This window comes from Topomyia yanbarensis, chromosome 3 (genome assembly GCF_030247195.1).
Source record: "Topomyia yanbarensis strain Yona2022 chromosome 3, ASM3024719v1, whole genome shotgun sequence".
Lineage (NCBI taxonomy): Eukaryota > Metazoa > Arthropoda > Insecta > Diptera > Culicidae > Topomyia > Topomyia yanbarensis.
Window position 1 is genome coordinate 339,727,233 of NC_080672.1, and position 25,368 is coordinate 339,752,600.

The 25,368-nt window shown below is 37.0% G+C and overlaps 1 protein-coding gene across 9 annotated transcripts in view; it reads left to right on the forward strand.

Annotated features, from left to right (window-relative positions):
• LOC131694076 (potassium voltage-gated channel subfamily KQT member 1) overlaps positions 1-25,368 on the forward strand; it is a 1,057,856-nt gene that overhangs the window by 906,696 nt on the left and 125,792 nt on the right. For 2 of the 9 annotated variants that reach the window (XM_058982448.1, XM_058982452.1), the window contains one exon: positions 23,720-23,847. The exons of the other annotated variants lie outside the window; for them this stretch is intronic. In XM_058982448.1, coding sequence (XP_058838431.1) covers positions 23,720-23,847 — 128 coding nt within the window. The remainder of the gene's footprint in view (positions 1-23,719; positions 23,848-25,368) is intronic. 9 annotated transcript variants of the gene reach the window in all.

A 25,368-nucleotide genomic window follows, 5' to 3' on the forward strand; every position in this document is an offset into this window, starting at 1 on the left:
CGCAGGAGTCGGCCTATTATGATATTTGAAATCATCGAATGAGTCTGCCGCATGTCCGGACGAGTGTAAAGTAACTTTATACTTCTTGCTGTCGGAGCCTACCTATCGTTCGGTATCGGTGTTTGCAAATTACCGACGTTGGCAATGTGGCGCACATTGCTGACCGCCATCTTGGTTTTCAAAATTGAATTAGGGAAGCGTCTGGAAATATTTTCAGTCACACAGAGCTACACATACGAACGTTCCATGAGTAAACGTCCAACCATTTTCAAGTCAAAGAGCGCCGCGGCGAACACGATAACTCTGGATAAAATTGTCTAATATGGGAAATTCAATAAGCTTTATAAAGGTTAGACTTGTAGTTAGTCGTTGAAATACAAACACTAGAGAAAAGTTCGAGTTTCGGAAAATGGCTTCATGAAAACCGAAAAATCACATATTCTACTATAAAATTCGCTCATTTTAATTGAGAATAATAGGGAGAAATTTTTTTTATTCAGTTTTCTGTGGTTCATCGACAGGCTGCACAAATTGGGCATCATCATAAAAAAATCAAGTCAATTCGTTGATTAGTTTTTGAGATTTCGTGTTCGCCAATTTGAAAAAATTGAAAAAGCTGTTCCGAGAAAACGCAATTAAAGGCTGGCCCACATCAAATTACATCACGGAAAAAACGCTGTAGAAAATAACTCATTGGTTATTTTCTCTTGAAAATTTGAGTAAAAATAGTTTAGAGTGTATTGTTTACACTGTATTGTTATCGCTGTCAGTTTTTCGAAAATTGTTGCCGATAGATTGAAATCTGCGTGTGTTATAGCAAAGAAGCGCGTGGAATGCATGGCTGTTTAAAACAAAAGAAGTTCGAAAAAGATTTCTATAACTATTTCTATATAAAAAATAACCACTAACTAACTTCACCAGGCACCCTACTTAATGGTCCATTTCTGTCGTCTACTGACCACTCCCTTTCAATTGACACCCATATTGATGAAGATTGTCATTGTTTTGTGGTAACCGGAAACCGCCATCTTAGGCTCCACCATTGCATAAATAATCAATTCCGGTTTTCTACTGACCACCCCCTTTCAAATGACTCTCATACTGATGATGGTTTTAATTGTTTTATGATAACCGGAAGCCGCCATTTTTATTTTTAAAAACGGAGTCAATCGCCAATTTTCGTCTTCCGCTGACACAATTATTGTTGATTGTTTTTACAATTTTGTGGTAACCGGGAACCGCCATCTTGGTTTTCAAAATTGCACCAATAATCAATTTCGGTCTTCTACTCACTATTCGCTTACAAATGACATCCATATCGATGTCGGTTTTCACTGTTTTGTGGTTACCGGAAGCCGCCATCTTGATTTTCAAAATAGCGCCAAAAATCAAATGCAGTTTTCTACTGACCACTCCCTCATAAAACCATAAACCCATATTGAGGATGATTTTCACTGTTCTGTGGTAACCGTAAGCCGCCATCTTGGTTTTCAAAATGACGTCAATCATCTTTTTCCGTTTTCGGCAGATCACTCGTTTTACAATGATTGATGACGTTTTTCACTGTTTTGTGGTATCCGGAAGACGCCATCTTGCTTTTCAAAATTGCATCAATAATCAATTTCAGTCTTCTACTCCATACTCATTTTTAAATGGTATTGATGATAGTTTGCTCTGTTTTGTGGCTCCCAAGAGCAGCCATATTGGTTTTCAAAGTGGCGTCAAAATTCATAAGCTGTTTTATACTGACTTGACACTTTCAAAGTATACCCATAGTTTTAAAGGTTTTTACTGTTTGGGGTAACCGTAAGCCGCCACCTTGTTTTTTAAAATGGCATCAATCATCAATTTCCGTCTACCTGGATTACAATGACACCATTATTGATGATGGTTTTCACTGTTTTGTGGTAGCCGTAAGTCGCCATCTTGGTTTTCGAAATAGCATCAATAATCAATTTGGGTCTTCTACTCACTAATCGCTTTCAAATGGCACCCATAGCGATTACAGTTTTTGCTGTTTTATGGTTAGCAGAAGCCGCCATTTTGGTTTTAAAAATGGCTTCACAAATCAATTGCTGTTTTCTACTGACCACCCCCTTTCAAACGATACTAATATTGACGATATTTTTCACTGTTTTGTGGTATCCGTAAGCCGCCATCTTGGTTCGTACGCTAGTAGAAAACCGGACTAAATTCCAGATCTTTTAAAGCCGTTTCCATCAAATCGGTAAAAAATTGACGAAATAAGAGCAAAATCATAACACTATTTTCAGAAAAATTCTAGCCTGGTACTAGAAAAGGTTAACCAGTAAAAACTAGATTTCCTTCAAAATTCGAGACTGTGGTTGGTTTTTGGAAGAATTCTTGCTCAAAAGCAGCAACCGATTGGGGGTGGGCGTAGCGTATTGGTAAATCGATTGCCTTGTACGCAGCGCACCTGGGTCAGAGTCCCGACCCCGCACATAGGGTTAGAAATTTTTCATAAGAGATTTTTCTAACCCGAAGAGGCGAATGACCTTAAGGTTAAAACCTCTACAATCGAAATAAAAAAAAATAAAAAAGCAACCGATTATGAGTCTTTGTCGTAGAAGACAAATGAGTTTTTTTTCATTAAATGTGAAGACTTCACTAATCATTTCGTAAGATGAGAAACGTCGTTTAGAATGCTTGAATATTATGCAAATCGCAAAAAATAATTGTTTGTTTCGGGCTTTATAGCTATAATTAAGCCCCATTTATACAGGTCGGCGTCAAATTTCATATGTTGGTACAGGGTTGCCAGGGGGCTGGTCGAAAATTCTCATACTTTCCCAAAAACGAAGCAATCATTACCTTTGCCGTATGTGGCTTTGTTACCATTTCGAATTTGTCTTCCCGTCACAATATATTCAACGGTCACTTATACTTATACTCTCCCATTTGATTCCGGTTATTACCGGATAAATTTTCGTGGACGATGGCATTTTGATTTTCCGTAAGATTTTGCGATATCGACAAATCTCAGCTCAAGTACAATTTTACTACAAACAGGCTTGAATGCTAGTTATTAGCAGGTATACTCTTTATTTAGGAAATATTATCGATTTTTAAATGGCAAAATTAACTCGAAAAAGAATACTAAACAGCCAGCAATATATTTTTAAAGAAGCAAAACATATCGCTTCAGAGCTCTCATGAATCCAAAAAATGTGCTTCTGCCGTATTTCTGTTTCTCCAATATCGGGAATACATGAGCACATTGACCTCTTCATGCCATTGTTATTGGTAAACATTGTTTTTAAACAGCTATTTTAGGCAAGATTTGCTCACAAAAAACAAGTGTAACTAAAAAAATTTATCCACTGTCTTGAAATGTTATTGAAAACCACTGAATGATGTAATATTTCTAGGAAACGTGTATAGATAATCAACACTCAGGAAGTCAGGAATAAAATCTAAGTTGCGCTGAATAGACTTTAGATTCTGGAGGAAAATTAGGGATTATTTCTTCAGACGCTTGAAAGAAAATTTCATATGTTGATTTGCTAGTTAGATCCGGTGGGAAGTACACTGCGACAAAAATGTGGATACCGATATGTACTATAACACGTGCATGTTCAAATTCTTTGAATTTTTTTGAAGCAGCAGGTTCAGAATTCAATATAGATGAAACTGCGATGAGAACTCCTCCACCTGACATTATTTGGGTTAGTCGTAAATCACGGTCCTCTCTAAAAACATTATAGTCACCTCCTAAAAACCCTCTTCACTTTTTGTGTCCTCATTCTAACTTGTTTCGGTACCTAGAATTATTGAAAAACCTAGTATAGTCTGACGGATTTTGTTCATCTTTACTGCGCTCTTCATTCTATTAAACTTTTGACAGTTACCCAAAATTTCAATGGCTATCGAAGAAGTTGGTTGTGATTCGTCAAAATATTGTCTAAAACTATTGTGCTGTTAACAGCTACGTCACTTTTGTCCTAGTCTGCCTCTGAAAAGTGTGTTAAAATTGACGAAAACACGAACGGAGCAAGATGAACAATGATGTTGATTGTTATGGTGATTGTTGTCCGGTTTTTGTAGATCGTATAAAATGAAACAATTGTCTTCAGCAAAGTTGCTCTAATCAACATTCTCCACTACATAGCTCAAGACGCGATCCCTGCATCTATTTCCTATAAGAATATAATAACTTATTCAACGAAGTAGTTAAAAGTGTTTAATAGGTCTTTCAACTCAAAAGGGCTAGAGAAAAAACTGCTCGAGAAATTCGCTGTTGAAGTATTATTACTCCCTATGACGAAAGTTATATACTGCATCGCTACGTTTCATTAGCAAAACAGAACTTGTGTAATTCCGAGCCATCAGTCCCTATCAAATTTGAATTCGTGAGTAGAAGTTGTGTTGCTCTTATAGGTTTGGCGCTCATCTTTAACTAACTCAGTGCCAGATACTGATGAAACGAAATCGAAACGTAATCGATGACTAATTATTTTGAAAAACTTCCAAGTTTGTAGTAGAGTTTTACTTATTTACATATAAGGTAAACGAGCCCTTATTCATCTCCTTTGTCATGTCGGCACACTGTTTCGATTGTAACTCGGCTTACAGTAATTGAATATTATTGTTTTTCTAATGTTACTGCTTCTTAGAAACGAAACAAGGATGCTAATATCTATTTAATCGCATCAAATTTCAAAAATTTTAAATATTCACGTTTGTGCGAATTAAAAAACCGAGTACAACACGCTCTTAATCGTCCTCCATTTGACCTGTTGCGTTGAATAGAGATAGCAGACATTGCTCTAACTAATGTATTCAAATGGGTGGGATGAATTAGGGCATAGTTACCCTGCCTCCGCAAAACAAAATTCGAATGCAAAACGAAATTACTATGTTCTATTTGGATGTTCGATCATCAATTTAAAATCATTTGGGCCGCTGTTATAATGATATTGAAAATACATACATACATACATTCCGACACATAGGCATTACCTCCATTTATCAAGCTGTCTCGATTGGTATATAATACTCAGTATTCTGGGTCACGACAGTACTCTTCAAAATGTAAACAGCTACTATAACTCGTAATTGCAGGATTTTGTTTTGAATTGTTCACAACAATTGTATTTTTAAAAATGAACATTTCAAATATTCCATTTATTTTATTTTTGACACATAAAATCATCGATCGATTTCATAGCAATTGAACAATCTAACAATAAACAAAATTCCTGATATCATGATGGGCTATAACGACTTACTACGCTTTGTGTGTAATGCTCTAATCCGAAACAGCTAAGAGGCTTTTAAATTAATGTCTTAATGACTTCATTTATGCCTGAAGCTAAGAGCTGAAGCCATCTAAAATTAACAGTGCGAACACAAAAAAGACAGAACCTGGAGTAAAACGTGATATGAATGAGCTTTGCGATGAGATGGAAGAGCAATGCGGATGGCAGAAATCAAAATGAGCTTAAAAGTTTAATCCCATTCGGCGGATATTGAGATTGTTTTGAGGCGTACTAAAAAATTTTTTTGCTCATATTACAGTGCTTTGTGAAGCATTGTGTTATTCATAAATCACAAGCTGAAATTCATCATGTTTTCCTATAGGTAATTAGATTCAGACAACTCGAAGGAAAAAATTTCTTGATCGAACATTATCTCTGCTGAGTTCAATAGCGCGGATATACTTAATCAGAACTACCTTCTGAGATAGTGAATAAATTATATTCGAAATGATTTAGTGATGCTTACTTGACGGAAGGCCAACAGTTCAGCAGCGCATTCAAAACTACCAGAAATTCAAACAAAGAGAAGGTATTGGATCTAAGAGTTGTGACCACGAAAGCATATATTATCTTGTGGTTTTCCTAGTCTCCAAGCATGTGCAATATCATCCCGTGCAGAACTCGTGTTGTGGATCATTTATCATTAGCAAGTTATAGCTTTGAAGCAGCCGTATTTTGGATCTGCTTTTCAGGGATTAATTAAAGCTATCCTCCTGAAAACATCAAATGGAAATGTCACGTGTCAAAACTGACCGGAAGCTAACCTCAAGAGTTTGAGGAATTTACTGATACGTGCCAAGTAAGCAGTAACCGTGAAACCGCGAGTCCACCACATATCTTGTTTCCTTATCGGGCAGCACTATTTCCAATCCAATTTTCCGCAGTTAAACAACACCGTACATAAATAAGGGGCCTCTATTTATAGACAGTCCCGTGCCGAGGTTTAATAGTGCAAGCCACAGCACACACCAACCCGGAATAGAAATGCCAACGAATGCATACCGCAAATTCTGCCTGTCCGTGACCTTTCCTTACAAAGCAAGTTAGGTCTATCGGTCACTTCCCCCTGTGAGAAAATATCCACCCACCCAAGTACAGTAGTGCAAGCGAGGCGGTGTGGTTCAAGCAGGTATTTTTCTCACATTCCTCTGCCCGTTCCGATTCGCACAAAACATCACAGCGGCCGCTAGGTTGCGGGCAGTGAACACCTCTCCATATCAACACCATACACTACATTGAAAGAAAGCGCTTGGCCTCGATGCCCATCACTGGCATTGCCACCGGGTGTACTGGTCATAGTGCAGAACATAATTCTTTGGTTTCATTATTGAGCCATAATTCTTCACTGGCTTGTGCTGTACATACCGATTCTTCGTAAGATAAAATGTACATTTTTGTACAATTGCGATTCCTACCGATGATTGTTACGTCTTTATAGGGACTTCTTCACTGTACTGTATGTATGCTCGGAAGCATATAGATATAACGGAAAATCGAAAGGAAAAATTCCGAATCATCTCAAATCGAACATTCGTTACGCTTTTGAATTTAATAATAAATCTTATATACTATTTATGCTCCTTAGGATTGTAGTACCGGTACCGATGGTACCAAAAATCTCGGGAATACCGACCCATTCTCGGTACCGAAATACCGGTACTGAATAAATAAGTACCGGTACTTTCGGTATTATGCAAAGCATTTGATGGGCAGTACAATTAACTTAACATTTCGGCACATATAGGAACATGTTTCGAACATCGGCCAGCAAGGTAGTATTAGAAGATTGACGAATATAATGACGCAAAGGGATATTTTAACTATTTACTCGCAAATAAACATAACAATCGTGTATTTTGAACTAGCATGAAAAAAATAACAATTGATTTGTTTTTTTAAACGTCCCGTAAGCAACCTTCGGGTTGTTTCCCATTATTTATTATATGCCGAAATAATAAGTTTCGGGCCTAAGTGATGCCTATACACATTTTGCTGTTTAACATTAATCTATAAAAGAACGAACGCTGACTTAGTACCTAACCTTGATCCGAATTGGGCACGTAGGTATCTGAGCTGAGATCTAAGAACAAAGTTTAATCATAAGACCCTATGGTTGGATAGTATTTTGATTGTTTTTGTATAGCTTTCAAATGGTTTACAATATCACCTTGATGTCAAAGAGAAAGTTACAGGAAATGTTATGGGCCTTTTAAAAGAGTTATTGTTAATGGAGAAATGCGAATAACTTCTGAAAAGGTCGTAATAAAACAAAAGAATTATGTTGTTAAAACAAAATTTCAAATATCTCGAGAACTACTACATTTCAGAATTTTTGGTTATTAGTATTTTGATTTAAAATAGCGTTTAGAATCATATTCAAAAACAAAATTGTATTTTTGATTGCAAATAGTAAGAATTAAAAAAAATATGTCAAAAGTTGTTGGGAAATTTTTTTTATTACAAGCTTCTTCGTGATCCAAATACACTGAAAAAATTTCTTTTTCGTCTTTAAAACGATAAACATTAGATTGCTGACATTTTATAATTGAGTAACTAATAACGAATAACTTTTAAAAAGAGCATAATCACACGAATTAACTGTTTTGTTGGAACAAAATTCCAAATATCTCGAAAACTATCGCATTTTGGAAGATTTTTGTTAAATACATTTTGTTTTAAAATGAGAGAATTATATTCTGTAATAAAATTACAGTTTTGTATGTCAATTGGCATGAAATTTAAAAACATGTTTAAAGTTATTGTTAGAAAAGCTTTTTTACCGATAAACTCTCCATCATACAATCACGTTCAAAATGTTTCTTTTCTCTTGAGGTGTTTTTGACAAAATATAAAAATTAGAAAAAATGGGTTTTTTACAATTTAAATTTTTAATACAAATTTTTGTTTTTGTGAAAAATGAAACAAATTTTTTTTCAGTGCATATTTTTTTCGCACATAAATATTAATTCTCTGTAACTCATCCTCAGAAAGTTTTGCTGTATAAAATACAGTAATCGAACAAAAAAAAATTGAAATTAATGCACGTAGCAATGTTTACGCCATTTTAAAAATTGCTTTTGAGTCAAAATAATCTTACTGATTGTGGAAAATGTTAAGTCTTCCATGCCGATGAAATCTGTACCGTTGCATAGGAATCCAAGATGGTCGATCAGGATTTTAATTATTTTCGGACGGATCTTCGTGAATTCCTCCCATGTGGTACAAATCGACGTTCATCGTCATCCATATACACGGGAACGTTGTTGTATTCGATGTTGTGTTGCAGGAACATTCTTCACAATGACGTTTCCAGCCTCGGTTTAACTTCTGCGAGCGTTGTCAGTACCGCATTGCGCCCATGATCGGATTATCGCCGTGATAACCTTTATGAACTGTTCCACTAAGCGCACATTTGGTATAATAGGAGCTTATTTAAAGTGAGTCGCAATTGTAATTCTCGTAGTAGAGACACGTTTCACTTCTGTGGTTTTCTGATTTCACTGTACAGCCTGAGGAACCATAGTGTACTGTTTGTACAGTGGATAAACAACAAAGCAGCACATATTGATTTATTGGTTTATTGATAGCTATAACAGAGTTTTTTTTTTACCTCGGGTCTGGGTGAGACTAGAAGGTAGACTGAAGCATATAAAAGCTTACCAACAAAAGATTATTTTTTAACATTTTATGTCGCTCAGATGTTTTTTGGTTTTTTTATAAGAACATGCCAGTATCGGTATTAAGAACCCTAATTGCTCCTTATTAATCTTAGAGATTGTAAGTAGCCATCAAGCTAGAAACTTATTAAATTATATGGTTTTGTGTACAATTCCCCTTGCTAATTTATTGGCAGGGAAGTTCTAGAGGGATCATCCACTATAAAGCATTATTATTTCTGTTTGAGGGTTATTCACTCCTTAATAGAACAATAGTGCTACCTCGATGGTACACAACTGAATTCGTTAACTTCAGGAAAATAGTACACATTTTAGGAACGCTACAGGTTTCAAGGACGAATATAAAATTAAAACTAATCAAAAATTTCTCAAAAGGTCAAAAAAATTCGGGCGGTACGGTTCCCCAGGACCCTCCCCATGGATCCGCCACTAATTAGAAAGGAAACATGAAACAACTTCTAGTAATGCTGAAGAACGCTCTCATTTTAACAAATCAACTGTTTTGTGTTTCTTAACCCTGAAAGTGCTATAAAAATGCCTATCCCCCATAGAACAATTGGGCACAAAAGGGATAACGTGAATAAATATTAACTAATTCTATAAGAATGTCACAGCCCGATTTGTTATACGGCAAACATTGACAGTAGCACCTTATTCATAATTCACGACAACAAAGCAGGAAACAATTCATCAACAGCGGCATAGTTGAGACATAAAAACGCATTTTTCTCATTGTGTTTCTTGTTGGTCAACAAGCTCTCACCCCACCGGCTATTATTGTTGTTATTCTGTTTCAGCAACACCTCCCCTTAAACTCAACCTTCGTCAATACACAACAACAGCCCATTACACTACTACCTCTGAGCACCTTCGTTTAGTGTCGTCTACCACCCACAACGGCCGCCCTTTGGCGGGAAGTTTATTCACTGCTTAGAGCAGAACTTTTTTCCCCCAGCCAAACCAGCATGCAAACGGTCCCCACTTCACCGCTCGGCGAAAGTCAGTTCGAAGACCCAGACAAAAGCTCCAATTTGTTTTTTTTTTTTCATAGACGATTGTGCCACTTATTTTCTCGATTTATTAGTGTTGTTTAATTTTCGTTTCTTATGTTTTCTACTGTTTCATTGGCGAGTTCCGCCTCAGAACAGCAATTGACATGAATCGCATTTCTTCTTTCTGTTTTTCTTGTATATGTTCAGAACAAAGAAACCAATTCACTGTTCCGTCGATGTCATTGGAGCTGTCAACATTCCAGCTAAATATACAACACATTTTTTGTTTTCAACTATCGGTTGTGGTTAATCTCTGCACACAAATACTGCTTTGCTGTTACAAAGTTGATATTGATGTTGTTACAGTTCTGTAAGTGTGACCCTTCCCTTCGATGTACGAACCAACAAAAATGACACGCGTTGTGCTGTTTCCGATAGCTATATAATGCAAATTAAACATCAAAAGTTTTAACTTAAATAATAGGACTTTTCCTCAGTATTCTATACATTTGCTAAAAATACTATATTTCCCTACTACTACTACTACTCCTACAACTATTACTACCATCACTACTGCTACTACAACAACTACTATTACTATTATATACACGCAGCTCCACTCAGCATTCGATATGAATCTACTCATCACCAGAGTGTACCAACGGAATGAGCACCACAATACTATCAATAACCAATTGGCACTGAAAGAAATCCATATACATACCTAAGCAGCTAAATTATGAACTTTCCTCAAAAAGTATTTGCACACTGTTTTTTTTTTGTTTTTTTCCCTTGTGTATCATTCTTTTTCTTCATCGCGTTTCGTTTCTGTTTTCGTCCAGTTAGTGGTGCAAAGCGAAGTCCTTAAATGAACGACGAGAGCTCATGGTTTATGATTTAATTTCAACAAATGTTAAAGGGTTGTATTGCGCATTTCATACCAAATTCCACTATCACACTAGTGTACATTCTCCTTCAAAGTGTGTCGCATCGATCGAAAGTCTTCGGCGCACTTATTTATTATATAACAAGGAATTCTGAACATACACACTTGTGTGATAGCCCAATTTTGCGAGAAATGCGCAATATACAAAGCATGACAGTGGGTGACATTCAGAAGGTAGCAATTATTTCGACCGAGTAACATGATCTGCAAACGAAATCGAAGCCACAGACATTTTTTGTTTTTCTTGGTGTGATTTGCAATTGAAGAAAATGGCAAATATTCTCACAGTGTCACCATAGCTTGCCGGGGAGAGTGAGTACACTTGGTCTTTTTTTATTTCCTTTAAAGTTTTTTTCCCTTATGGCTAAAAAAAAAATTTAATCAAATTTGCAGTCAATTGGAAATATATTCAGTATCCAGAGCTGTACACGCAAATTTTATGTTTGAAAAGCGATATGAAGCGAGTATAACATGTCACCCTGTCCCATAATTAAAATTAATAAATAAAAAAATATAAATTTGAATTTGAGTTTGTTTGATAGGAGTTAGGTGTAGAATTGTTTAATTAAATTAACTGCCAATTCAAACACTACCGCTACCAAACCGTCCGAGTGCGATCATCAGCTACCAAAGCCGGAAAACACACAACGCTCACAAAGATCGCAGTTGCTCATATTGGGGGGGCTCGAGATCAGCTTGCGGGATAGATTCGCTCTCTTTGGCTCCAGCTGTTGATCAAGCCACACGTACTGCCGAAATATCGTTGAGTGAGTCAAAGTAAAACCAATATAATAGTGTAGAAGTTGAAACAACCCCCCCCCCCCTTTAAGTGATAAATTTCCGGGGGTTGGTCAAGGTCAAGGCAGTTAATGGTGTAAAAAGCTATTGTCTATCGGGTCCCGCAAAATCCCACCATCCCGAGCTCGGGTTAAACTTCGTGCGCGCGCGTGTGAAATCCCACCTTAAGCGAACCCACCGTCCGTTGATGACCTCGTGAGTGTCGGAAAAGTGTGGTGTCACCGTAAAAAACCCCACTGTGGCCGTGTTACAGATACCGGACTTTTCCCGCCCCAAGCCACCTGGAAGTTCACTGGAGAAGAGCACCCGTGAGTGTCCGAGCGTGATTGCGTGCTCGGAGAGAACAGCGGTTCCACGTCCAATGGCAGGTTAACTCTCCCAAGAGCTAGTTTAGGCAGCCCTCGAGAGAGTCAAAGGTGAGTCTGCATGCTCATAGGTAAGCGAACCCTAACTTACACGAGATAGCCGAATAGACGTTTTTGCAGAAAGGGACCATTCATGATTTACGTAACGCTTTAGGGGGAGGGGTACGACAAGTTGTGACGTGTTGTGACATATGGGGAGGGGGAGTAAGCTAGAACGTTACGTAACATGTTTTACGGAAGAAAAACATTGAATGGAGTAGGGCTGAGCGTAGCGTAGTTGATAAAATCGATTGCCTTGTACGCAGTGCACCTGGGTTCGAGTCCAGACCCCGCACATAGGGTTAGAAATTTTTTGTAAGAGATTTTTCTAACCCGAAGAGACGAATGACCTTAAGGTTAAAACCTCTATAATCGAAATAAAAAAATGAAATGGAGAAATTTGTGACAATTTTTTACATGGGGAAGAAGAGTCAATTTTGTGCAATTTTTGCGTTACGTAATTTATGGGTGGTCTCAATGCGTGTTTTAACTTGATTGTTTTCCTATGAGTGCTAAAAAACCAGGCATCACATGGTTAAAGTATGATTTACGACAAAGTAGGTAAAGTTGGGGCATTTATTGAAACAATTTAGTTTCAAGACTGACTGTCAATACATCTAATGTTGCTGAATTTGACCGATAACGAGACTACTTCCAAATTGTGTCTGATCAGCCATGTTACACAATGTAGAGTTACTGTGCCCTAATTCATCTTAGCACCTCTATTCATCCCAGCCATTTGAACACATTAGTTAGAGCAATGTCTGCTATCTCTATTTAACGCATTTGCTCAAATGGTAGGATGAATAAGGATGCGTTGTGCACGACTTTTCGCTTCACTCTAACGCGAGTAATTTACGTTTTCCAAGCCAGATTTTACATTGATCTACTTCTAAAGAACGAAGAAAAGCAGTTGATACCTATTTAAGCGCAATCCAATCAGTGTAAGCCAAATAATGTAATATCGTGACTAATGAGATGAATAGTCTACTCTACATTTAATATAATTTGATTGAAGAATAATAGAGATATATAACTGAGAATGTGATAAAATTCGAAGATAATGACAACATTCCTCAGAACCCCAACTTCTAGTACTCACACTAAGATCGTAAGGATTACTTCTGGCTGTGGTCCACTGGGATAACAGTCTATTATCTTTCTCCCATATCGTAAGAGCCGACTGAAAACAGGAGTCCTCAAGTCAAGGTGTTTCTACGTGCCGTGGATTGAATGGCTGGCAGGACTAAAATATGCCAGTCGCGCACGGATCGTCGTGGGTCTTACCCATGCTGTGTTATGCGTAGCTCTGACACAGTGGACGTTTGTTTCTTGGCAAATCATGGGATTCAAATGATGGTCATGTCCCAAATACCCATTTCGGGGTTCGCTGTAGGCGATTATAAAGCAGCCTTTTGGTATCATCTAGTACCATAAGTGCTGAAGAGTAGCACAAATTAATCTTCAGCATAAACGTAGTGCAACTATCAATGTTTCTTGCCTTGGGCAGGAAGAAAAAGCTTCCATAGCTATGGTTCAAGAACCGTATTTCCACAAAGGAATCTTCTATGTTGGAAAGCAACTTAACCCCGTCTTAGTAGCTTTCAACAATATGTCATCACTAATCCACATGAAATGCCTCGTGCATGCATCCGTGCCTAAAATTCTCATACCTATTCAATGAACGACGAAATTCAGAAAATTCATCTTCGTTCTTTCCTTGCCTCTTTCGTCGCTAAATGCATGAAAAATAAAACTATAAAGGCGATGTCCCCTCCTCTCTCGATTCTACGAAAACGAGTAGCAGCAGCAGCGACTTTCCTTTTTGCTATGACAATCCGAAATTTCAATTTCGTTTTGATGCATACTCAGTAATTTGCGATTCTCATTCATTAAAGGAAATTAATGCAATGTGCATCTAATAATGCAACTAGAACATAGTTAAAATGAAAAATATGCACACCGATCAGGATTCCGTCTTACAATACCATCATTAGCTCGCAAATCTACAGAATCGAGCATCGACAAATAAATATCATTGCTAGTGTATTTTCGTTTCCCCAGCAGTAAGTTCAATATCGAAGTTACCAATATCATTTTGAATCTCAAAGCGAAAACAAGCGTGCGGAGAGAATAATGAAAATGCTCTGCTACATGCTTGCTTTGTCCTAGCCCGTTGTCTCATTTTCGATTTCGCCAAGTGCTAGTGGCATGGAAAGAAGCTTCGTTCTTTCGTCAGTTTCGCCTGATTTTGGCAAATGAAAAAAAACATTTTACGACTCTGGCATGCATACCTGCGAACAGTGCTATTGACGCATGTTTTATATCCGAACTCACAAATCGCGATATTTGTTCTATCACGGTCAATATAACCTGTTTATGTTGATAACATAAACAAAACTAAGTCTATTGTTCGGTATATTTGCCACATAATGAACCTTCTGATGATTTCAATAGGGTTATATCATACTGTGGCATAAATGGGTTTCCCCTCATAATCGGCAGTGATACAAATGCCCACCACATAGAATGGGGTGGCTCAGATAAAAATTTAAGAGGCCCCGAATTGATCGAATACTTAAGCAGTTTAAATCTGCACATACTTGATGTAGGTAATCGCCCAAAATTTGCACGAGCTGGGAGAGAGGAGGTGTTAGATGTTACTCTATACTCTGACAGTATTACACATGAGTTGGCAAACGGGCTCGTACCGAACAGGCTCGAACTCTCGCTATCGTAATCCCAGATCTACGAACTGAGACCTTTACGAAGAGGTCTTGACGCCTAGGTTTATGGGATATCTTCCAACGTGACTTGGATGAGGTCGTGGACAAAACAAATTCAGTCATAGTAGCAGCTTACCAAGAGGCTTGCCCGCTTCGAGCTACGCGTGTTTCTAGTGGAACACCTTGGTGGAATACCGAACTTGTTTGATGCAAAATGTTATGTAGAAGAGCTTGGAATCGTAGACGAAGGGGCGGTTCGGAGGCCTTTAAGTTAACTCGCAAAGCATATAGAAATGCCCTTCGATCCTCTGAGCGTACACACCAAAAAGATCTGAATTTTATCGTTGACGTAATTCCAAACTTGCCACAATTTAACAAACCGTAATCGACGAGATGACGACAAAAAAACCGTGTTCTGTTTAATTTTACTTGAAAGATGTACTTTCCACGCGCAGTGCCGTAAAATTACACCATTCAACATTTTAAACAAATGTCATATGTGGAGTAAAATTACGTGACTCGCAAAATTCAACGACATGTAAAATTAAAATCAAACGTAAAACTATGTCGTTTTTGATGCTCGTATATGTCATGGTCAGGAGACGTAAATTTACACGATTTTTTCTAGGTGTGTAGTGATTGGAAAAGCCTCTGCACAAATGTCTCAAGTCTCAACGAGACTAGCAGATTAAATAAGTTGCCTTCGAAATCGGAAGACTTTCGTATCAGTTCGATTAGAACTGCAAATGGTGAATACTCGTCTGACAAAAATTTAGCTCTCAATTATCTTTTTGACCACACTTTCTCGGCTGTACGAAGCCATCACTGAGGACTGCCCCTGAGTTCTTTTCAGGTAGTTCTGAATATTAGACATTTGCTAGTAGAATTGTGATAACCGAATCAACCAAATGGGCGATTGAAAGTTTTGCTCCGTAAAAGTCTCCGAGAAAAGAGTTTCTTTCTTGTAGTCTTGCAACAGGATGCATTCCATTAGCGTGATGAGTAATAACTATAAAATTCATTCCCAAAGGCGACCGCGTCACTTACAGGGATACCAGGCATATTTTTCAAATGTCTTCACATTTCATGAAAAAATGTCTTCATTTGTCTTCACCGACCAGGATTCTGAATCGGTTTTAGATTTCGAGCAAGAATTCTGCCAGAAATCGGTCAGACAACCGAAACAAATTTGTTTTCTAAATGAAAAACCTGTCTTCACAGCCTTTCAAATGTCTTCAAAATGAAGACATGTCTTATCATCTGGCATCGCTGGTCACTTATGAGGAGGCAGAAAGCTTCAGACCGATCAGACTGACCTCCTTTATTCTCAAATCTGTGGAACGTTTAATCGACAACTACATTCGGAATGTTGTTAGCTTGGGCGAGCACCCGTTGCAATGCAATGCAACATGCATATCAACGGAGTAGTTCTACAATCACCCTGTTACATAATGCTGTCTACAATATTGAAAAACTTTTTCACAAAGCATTCAAGCTTAGGAGTTTTTCTCGATATTGAAAGTGATTTTGACAACGTGTCTTTCGAATTATTTTTGGAAGCAGCACGAGGTCATGGAGTACCTTCATATATCGCGATACACGGCCGATACACGTAATGCTCAACAAGCGACATCTGTGTTCATCGTTATAAGGATACGGAAACTGAATGTCTGCGGATGTCCTCAAAGTGGTGTGCTGTCATCACTTCTATGGAACCTTGCCGCCGATGGCTTGATGAGGAAACTTAATCAGCTTGGGTCTCCGACATATGGTTTCGCCAATGGTTATCATATAATGGTCACCGATATTGCATTAACACATTTTTCGATATGACGCAACAAGCCTTATATGTTGTTGAGTACTGTTGAACTATGGATTAATCCTAATAAAACATCAATGGTGCTTCTTGATTCAAAAGTCAAAACTTAATTGGACAGCTCAAAGGGATTTCAGAATCAAGAAAACTTGCAGGCCTTCGGCAAATCTTGGGATCTCAAACCGAAGTACATTCTGCCGATCTACACAACAATTGTTAGACCAAAACTGGCATACGGATGCCTTGTGTGGTGGTAGAAGAGAGAAGTCATGACAATACAATCAAAGTTATACCATTTTCAGAGATTGGTCTTGATGGCGATGACTGGTGCGTTCTCGACAATACGTACTACAGCTCTAGAGGCACTATATGTGTTTCTGAAACAAGAAGCCCTTTCTTGTGCATACCGTCTTAAGGTTACTGGGCTCTGAAACAGTAACTCAATAGATCGTGCAACCAGTCACACAAAGGGTTAATTGGGATGAGTATATGCTTGCGCCCAGTGACCTTACACTCACATGTAATTTTCCTTTTAAAACTTTCAATGTGAGAATAGGGCTCTTGCTACACACACAGTCAAAGCATCTGTTGGGCACACATTGCATGTTTACGTTCCATGCAGCAAGTTAAAAGTTCGAGCAAAATGATATTCTTCTCAACAATAAATCCACCCAGTTCCATAATAATAATCTGTGATTATATGGCAATAAACACAAAGGATTATTTGAAGATTTTTACATATAAACTCGCGTTTAGAACGTGTGTAATTGATGGTTGCATTGTCCAGAACTGCTCGGTTCAATCGTAGGGAAATGTACGATACTAAATGTACTGAAGTAGACCGACTTGGTATCAAACCAAATTTTCCAAACCCAAGCATGTAAACGTAAGAAACATTTGGTTTGCTCCTGTGGAATCTACTGACACTCACTTCAGATATCATATTTGTTCACCTATAAAAACAAAACTTATATTTTTTTACAAATTACATTTTTCAAATATGCATTGAAATAGCACAAAATTTCACCCTATTATTTATGATAAAAAAGCCAAATTCAACATGTTTAAAACTTGTATCAGGGGGTGGGAGTACGGGTAAAGGGTTTCAGTATGAAAAAAACACTTTTTTGCGTTTTTTTAGAAAGTTAACTGAAGCGAATCGAGCAAAATTTTTGAAAAATTATCTCGAAGACTCAACGTAGGGGTTAGGTACTTTTTACATAGAATGTATATGCAAAGATTGAAATAAATCGGTTCAGTAGTCTTTAAATGGCAGTTAACACTTCAAGTCGTGTTTTTTCAAAGACGTTCTACGAAAAGCTTCCCCTCCGACTCGCTTGTTGATATTTTTGCATAGAAAAATTACAGCATGAAATGAAATATTATATTGTATAAGTTTTGATTAATTCGCTTCACTCAAATTTCTAAAAAATCGCAAAAAGTGTTTTCTTTATACCGAAACCCTTACCCCGCCCCCTTGAGTCGTATAGGCCTTAAAACCTTTCAAGTCTAGAAGCTTTTTTGTATGCATAAACTCTCGATGCACAAGATATTTCACAAATTTGAAATTAAAATCATTTTTTTCTGCAAAAATCTTTTGGAATGCTCGTTGTTTCCATGGGTATGAAGCATAGCATTGGCAATGCTTTACTTATTTTGTCCGCGTATCCGGTTCAAACGATAGAAAACATTATGTCACGCAATGAATATTTAATTGTGATTCCTATAATACATTACATTTTCTCATATTTGCTCTTAAAATTGTGAATTAAATATTTAAAATAAATCAATCTATCCGCTCCATATACATTATATGCACCTGTCATTTTTGCCTGCCCAACGGCTCACCAATACATATGCGCTCTGCAAGCACCCTATTCCTCCGCGAGGTATGGCTGTATGGAGCGACAACTTGAAGTATGCGTAGTTTGTTATACTGACGGTTCTTTGTTGGAGGGCCAAACCGATGCTGGTATCTATTGTTGTGAAATGGAATTAGAACAATCTCATTGGCTAGGTCATTCGCTTCTTCGGGTTAGAAAAATCTCTTATAAAAAATTTCTAATTCAATCGATCTGTACCGTATTCCAAGCAAATATCTTCGCGAATCTGTGTGGCACACAATCCACATTTTAACAGGCAGGGGCGGATCCAGAAAAAAAATCGGGTAGGGGCAGAAATTTCGATTTTGTTTTGAAATGTTCATCATACAATACGTAATATGTAATAAACGCATTAATTTAAAATCAATTTTGGTGGTCGAATCCGGTTTGGAATGATTTTGAGTTTAGAACGAATTTAAAATAGAAACTATTTTAAAATTTCTCAACAAGTTAAAAAGTTTCAGGGGGGGGGGGGGTTGGTCCAAACCGGTAAAAGAATTTATTTTAGCTCTGACAGTCGAAATTAGTAATCGAATATCAAACTCAAATCGAAGAACTTAGCATTTCAAATGCTATTTACATTTTATGGGTAGCCGGTCATTCCTGTATTACTGGAAATCAATGGGCGGATGAATTGACTAGAGCGGGCGCTGCGAGTGACTTCATTGGTTCGGAACCTATTCTACCCCTATCGATAGGACTTTTCCACCGAATGTGAGTCCGAAAATATCAAAGAATTTGCTGCATTCACACAAGCACAATTGCAGTATTATATAGTCAGGGCACTGAGTAGACATTGCAAACTCAATTATCACACATTCAGCGTGCTGAGAATTATTTGTGTGATCTTCGAGAATCCAATTACGGAACTTCATATCATTCTATATGTAACTGCAATGCAGTAATACAATTGCGTATCTGAATATTTGGTTCTCCATACATAGATGAACCTATGCACAGAAAATTGGAACTCAAGGATGTGCTATTGTTCCTGTCCAAGTGTGGTAAAGAGCTATAGTTTAAGCCGCATTTGAATGACAATAAAGATCTCTTCGGGGGTGTGTCGTTTTGTTATCCCAGTATCCTCTCGGGGATGTTGATATATCCGCTCATCATAAAGTGTCTTTTATTCCCTTGGGTTAAAGAATACTTTCGTATTGTGTATGTTGTTATTTACAGGTATAAATTGATACTTTAGAATTATTCAGAAAAGTAAAAACACTTTCGCATAACGTAACTGATGATCCAAAAAATATTCTTTAAAACAAATTATGATATAAAATATTGATTATTAGAAAAGTGAACAATACAGCACTCATTTATCGTAAATATCTGTTATGACTTTCGATTATAAGAGAGATTCATAGTGCAACGAAAAAACAGTCTGCTTAGTTATTTTGTTAAGTGGGATGATTAGCCTCTGTGTTTATTAGTCCTGGTTTGTTTCGTTTTTTGAACCCAAGTAGACAGGCGATTTAGTTACCAAACGTTTTAAAAGAATTGCTGTTATTTTATCGATGAAGGAATTTTGTGCATCGCCGGTCAGAAAATGGATCAAGGTATCAAAAAATTGGGCAAATTTTAAGCGAAATTAAACCATTTTGGCAGCATTTTTTTATTTTAAAGAATATTGTTTTTACAAAAATCCTGAGATTTCTGGACAACCTTAAAAAAAAATTTCATTGTTTTTCATTCATAGAAATTTTACTTTTAAAACCTTTTATAGTGTTTTCGAACTCTACCAAGTTTGAAATTATTTGAAATATATGTATTTCCCATATAAAACTTCAATGGCTTTGGGCACATGCGAAAACGGTCCAATTTCGCTTAAATTTTATACAATTTTTAGGTATTTTGATTCATTGCTTTACCAACGAAGGAAAAATAATGAATCAAATACGAAATTCCAACATGGCAAAAATAACAGCCACCCAGATGTGCATCTGTTACAATTCAAATTGACTGCAACATGGCAAACTTTGAAATCAAAAATGATGTTTGATTTCTAGAAGCAGAAGAGGAAAACAAAAGCGGATCAAGTGTGCTCACTCTACTCTATAGTGGATTAATTCATTGGGAGTTAAAAACTATTTAATGTTTAAACGAAAAATGACGGGGATCCATACGATTTAACCATTTTTTCTGAGTCCTGATGCCATTGTATGCAGAATGCTTCAATAAATGTTGACATTAATAAATTACTACGGTGGCAGCTAAAATCGAAAAATTGAAAAATTAGGACAGGGTTTTTTCGCAACAAACGTTTTAAATAAATGAACTTATTTTACGTGAAACGACGAATTATTCATAGCATTTTTTTCTATTCAGATTGTAGAGGTTTTAAACTCACGGCCATTCACCTTTTTTCGGCCTAAAAAAATCTCTTTAGAAAAATCTCTAACCCTATGTGCGGAGTTTGGAATCGAACCAGGGTAAGCTGCGTACAAGGCAATCGATTTACAACTACGCTATGCCCGGTCTCATATTCATAGTATGTGTAAATATTTGCGACAATATTTACTATAGCATTTTTTAAGATTTAACGACACAATACAGAAAAATGGTGATATTGTTAAAATGCTACTCAGTGCCCAGACCATGGATGTTTCCAGAGTAAATCTCAGTTTAAAAATTATTTACTGATCCGAAACCATATTAAGCATTTGATTATTTATATGGTCGGTGTTAAGTCAGACCGGACTACGTGACAAAATATTGATTTCGAAAAAAACGAGTTTAAAGTTTGAATCGCAGCATCCTTTACATTATAAATGGAAATTAATGTTTGCCATAATTTTTGCTTATTGTGACAGATTTCAAATCTGGCAAAAGTCGAATGTAGCTGACGAAATTCTTTATCCGTTGCTATCATTATCTCATTTTTTATGTTTTGCGACTTAGTCCGGTCTGACTTTACACCGACCATATATAAATGTGACAATGTGATGATTTTTTATGCCGCTTTCGTTCTTATTAATCTTTCTTAGCTTTCATCAAACGAAATATATTCGCTTTTTATAAATTAGATCCATACCCATTCTGTTTAATATCCTTCCTGTTTAGTGAAATACTCCATCAATAATGTATCCTTTTAGATTTTAACAGTTTTACAAACACCATAAAAATTGACGAAAAATGTCTACCAATTACATAAAACTAGTAAGCAGTAAAAAATAAACCATGAGCTCGCCGTGCACCTTCCACGTTCTCAATCGCTACATCTTGATCTGTTGTCCATTATATTCATTTTACACGTACAATTAATGGAATGTTGATGTTGTAAAAACTACCGAAACCATAATAATAGATATCCTACATCTAGTAACAATCCCTTCACCTGCAGTTCTCCAGAGCATTCGAATATGACCTCATGTTTTCTTAAATCAAAAGTTTTGGTTGATTAGTAACGTTCAGTTCTAGTTTTGGCGTTCTTCTGTTTCATTTTGTGCTAGTTACTTATCTTAAAATTATGTAGACCACAACATATAATACATGCGTTGGAATGATTATTAATAAATAAACAAACATACCGCATGGTTTAAAATTGGGCAGAGTGTTTTAGGTAATCTCACAAGCTGTAGAAATTCGACACTATATTATATATTTTATATATTACACAATCTGCTAGAAAGGTTTAATTTGACAGATAAACTCAAACGAAAACGAAACAAAATGTACATTCCTCTCGAACCATCTATTGTATATTTGAACATACATTGATTTACAGTTGAATAATGATTAAATACTAATCGATACGCATATGCACAGGCTACTGCAATCTAAATATATAAAACACTACTGGAAAAACTTACCGAGCAATCGCCAATACAGTTCTAGAAAGCAATTAATATAAATCTCACAGCACACATATAGAGTAGACTGCAAGTCAAGAAATTGGTATCCAGTGTATGGTTGAACATTAACTCGAAATGGGTTACAAACAGTATCTACTTGAAAAGTTCAAAGAGTGGCTTTAATTCTTACAAAATCCTAAATGTCATTAATCTTGTTGGGGACAAATTCGTTTGATCCCCAAGGGCTATTCGAATGAAGTGTTATTGTCCTTTTTGGGTTATTTTTTTCTGTTGTTATGTATATCAACCAGCAATGACTCTCCTCTAGAAAGTCCAACCGAAGAAAACTATTTATAGTTTCACATAAAGCTTCTACCCTGCGCTGCGTTTTTTTATTTAAATATCACTATATAGAGCTACATGAAAGCTCTTCTGTAGCTGGGAGTGACAAAGCACATTATTCACACCCCAGCAGAAAATGATAGATGACCGCAAGCTATCGCAAACTTCTTCTATCCTAAGGCAAAGTTGTAAAGCATCAACGCATTCCAGTTTCTTTTATTATGATTTTCAGCTGCATTTTCCACACATCATGATTTTCCCCCATTGCCTGGAAAATGTGATATCGACCGTCGTCGCAACAGCAAATCGAAACGTTTCAATCGTCCTTAGGGGAATATCTGCCAGATAATGATCAAATTTCTGGCGTCAACTTACGGTCGTTTAATATGGTCATATCGGTAACTAACCGCTTGTTACGTGTATTTCCCTTATCTAAAACATACATATGTATACAGCAGTATAATACCTATGCAAATAATCAGACATATAACTACGAGACACTTTCCACAGGTGGAATCATCTGGAACCATATTACTGCTAATCGTGCTATTCAAATATCAACTTTCTACAAGAAAATTACACCATAATTAGAATCATTACTAAAAGAAACGTGACCAGTTATTGTTCAAGCATGAGAGCAAGCTCGTTTCCGTATAAAATAGTATGAAAAATACATCTTCCAACATGATACTTATAGGGTTTTAAAATGCACATTCAAATATCCCAACTCAAACAATCCCACCCAACCCGCGACAACCGTTATCCGTCCAGAAATTCAAACTATCACCGCTACGATAAGGGCGCGAAAATTGCTCATAATGTTTCCCTATCATTTTTCTCTATTTCTAACCATGCCCAACCTTGATGTAAAATAAATCCTATTTTGAACACAAAACACTGCGTGCAATCCAAACCCCCCGCCAATCAACCGGTTGCCATTGAATGTTCCTTCCACTGGAACCATTGTTGCTCGCTTCGACGTGCCACCGGTAAACAAATAACAAAAATAAACAATTAAATCGACTCAACAATCGACGCCGACGAAAACTAAACCACCAACAGCTGACGTATTTCGTAGCACGGCGAAAGTTTCGGGAAGCCCAAAAACCGTACGACGTTAAAGACGTTATGGAGCAGTACACCTCGGGACATGCGGATCTGCTGAATCGTGTCCGGAACCTTCAGTTTAGGTGAGCAGGCCAAGACTCTCTCTCTCTCTCTCTATTTTTCGCTGTCTTTCTTTATCATTTCTGTTTCAGTCCATTTTTTTTTCAAATAATTGGCCATTCGAGAAACAGCAAAGCATAGGCGTATCATTGGCAAAGCAGCATATTTCGTGGTCCGTTTCTGCCAAACTATACTTCACCTCTTTAGGGGCCAGAACGCGAGCATATTTTTCATTTTTGCGCGGCTTTTCGCTTGTCAGATTCTTATGGTATTGTAGAAGAGCTTGAGCAACTAGTTAGTGTTGCAGCATAATCCCGAGCAAAACATTTTATTAGAATCACTGTACCGTTTACTGTACTGTAGTTGTAGTATTTTGGGGAGGTTTCAGTTACCAATTAATTGTGAGACCGAAGGTACATGATCATTAACTATTTTTATAAACTCGGGAATCATCCAATGGAAACTGTATTACAGCAGACAAATTAAAACCAACTATTTTTTTTTTGCTATGGGAAACTTTGCCAGTACTGCCAGTAATAGTACTGTACAATGGCAGAAAATATGTTCCGAGCTCTCGGGCTCGTAGTTACAGAATCCACAAATCAATATTAATTCTTCAAAAAGGCTAATGAGATTTTTGTAAACAAACTTTTTTCGCTCATTAGTACGATGCCGAGTTGAATTTCATGAAAAATACACATGAATCAACATCTTTGCCCTTGGTAGAATCAATTTCAAATATTTTCTATGTTGAAATTATAACAAATTAAGAGAAATCAGCAAAACAAAAGTTTGTTTACAAATCTTATTAGCCCTATTCAAAAGTTGATATGGAAAAGTGGTCTTGACATTTGCGATTTTTTTTCAAATGACACTCGGCAGGACAATGTCCCGTAAATAAGCTGTTATTATACGTAAATCTTTTCGTTTTAGATCCATTAGTTTTTTGTCTCTTTTTGTATATGGATGTATGAATTTCTTAGCTTGTCGAACGCCTTCTACGTTACGCCAAGTCGTTTAGTAGTTGGTCTCTTGCCCAAGCCGAAAGTTCTAGTATGACGGCACAGGTAGATATACCTAGAAATGGTTCTGGTCCAAAAAACATGTTTGATGATCCACGCCTGACTAATTCGTCGGCCACTTCGTTACCATCGATTCCTTGGTGGCCAGGTACCCACAATATCATTTCTTTATTCCGAGTTGCCAGTAGTTGTAAAGATATGATACGCTCTCAAACCAGTTTGGACTCATATTTCGACGACCTCAATGCCAACAGTGCTGCTTGGATGTCCGAGAAGAATGCGATTTTTTGCATGTCTGTAGTTTCGTTTCCTACATACCTACGAGCAGGGGTATATTGCGTATACCTCTGCCTGGAAAACTGTAAGCCACTTTCCCATTGATATCGCTTCTTTAATTCTTGGTCCGTAGACTCCCGAGCCAGTCAGCTCACCTATTTTAGAACCATCCTTATAGAATGATATTGTACCTTGAGGTAGTATGAGACCCCGTATATCCCATATCTGACGATCCACTATGTGAAC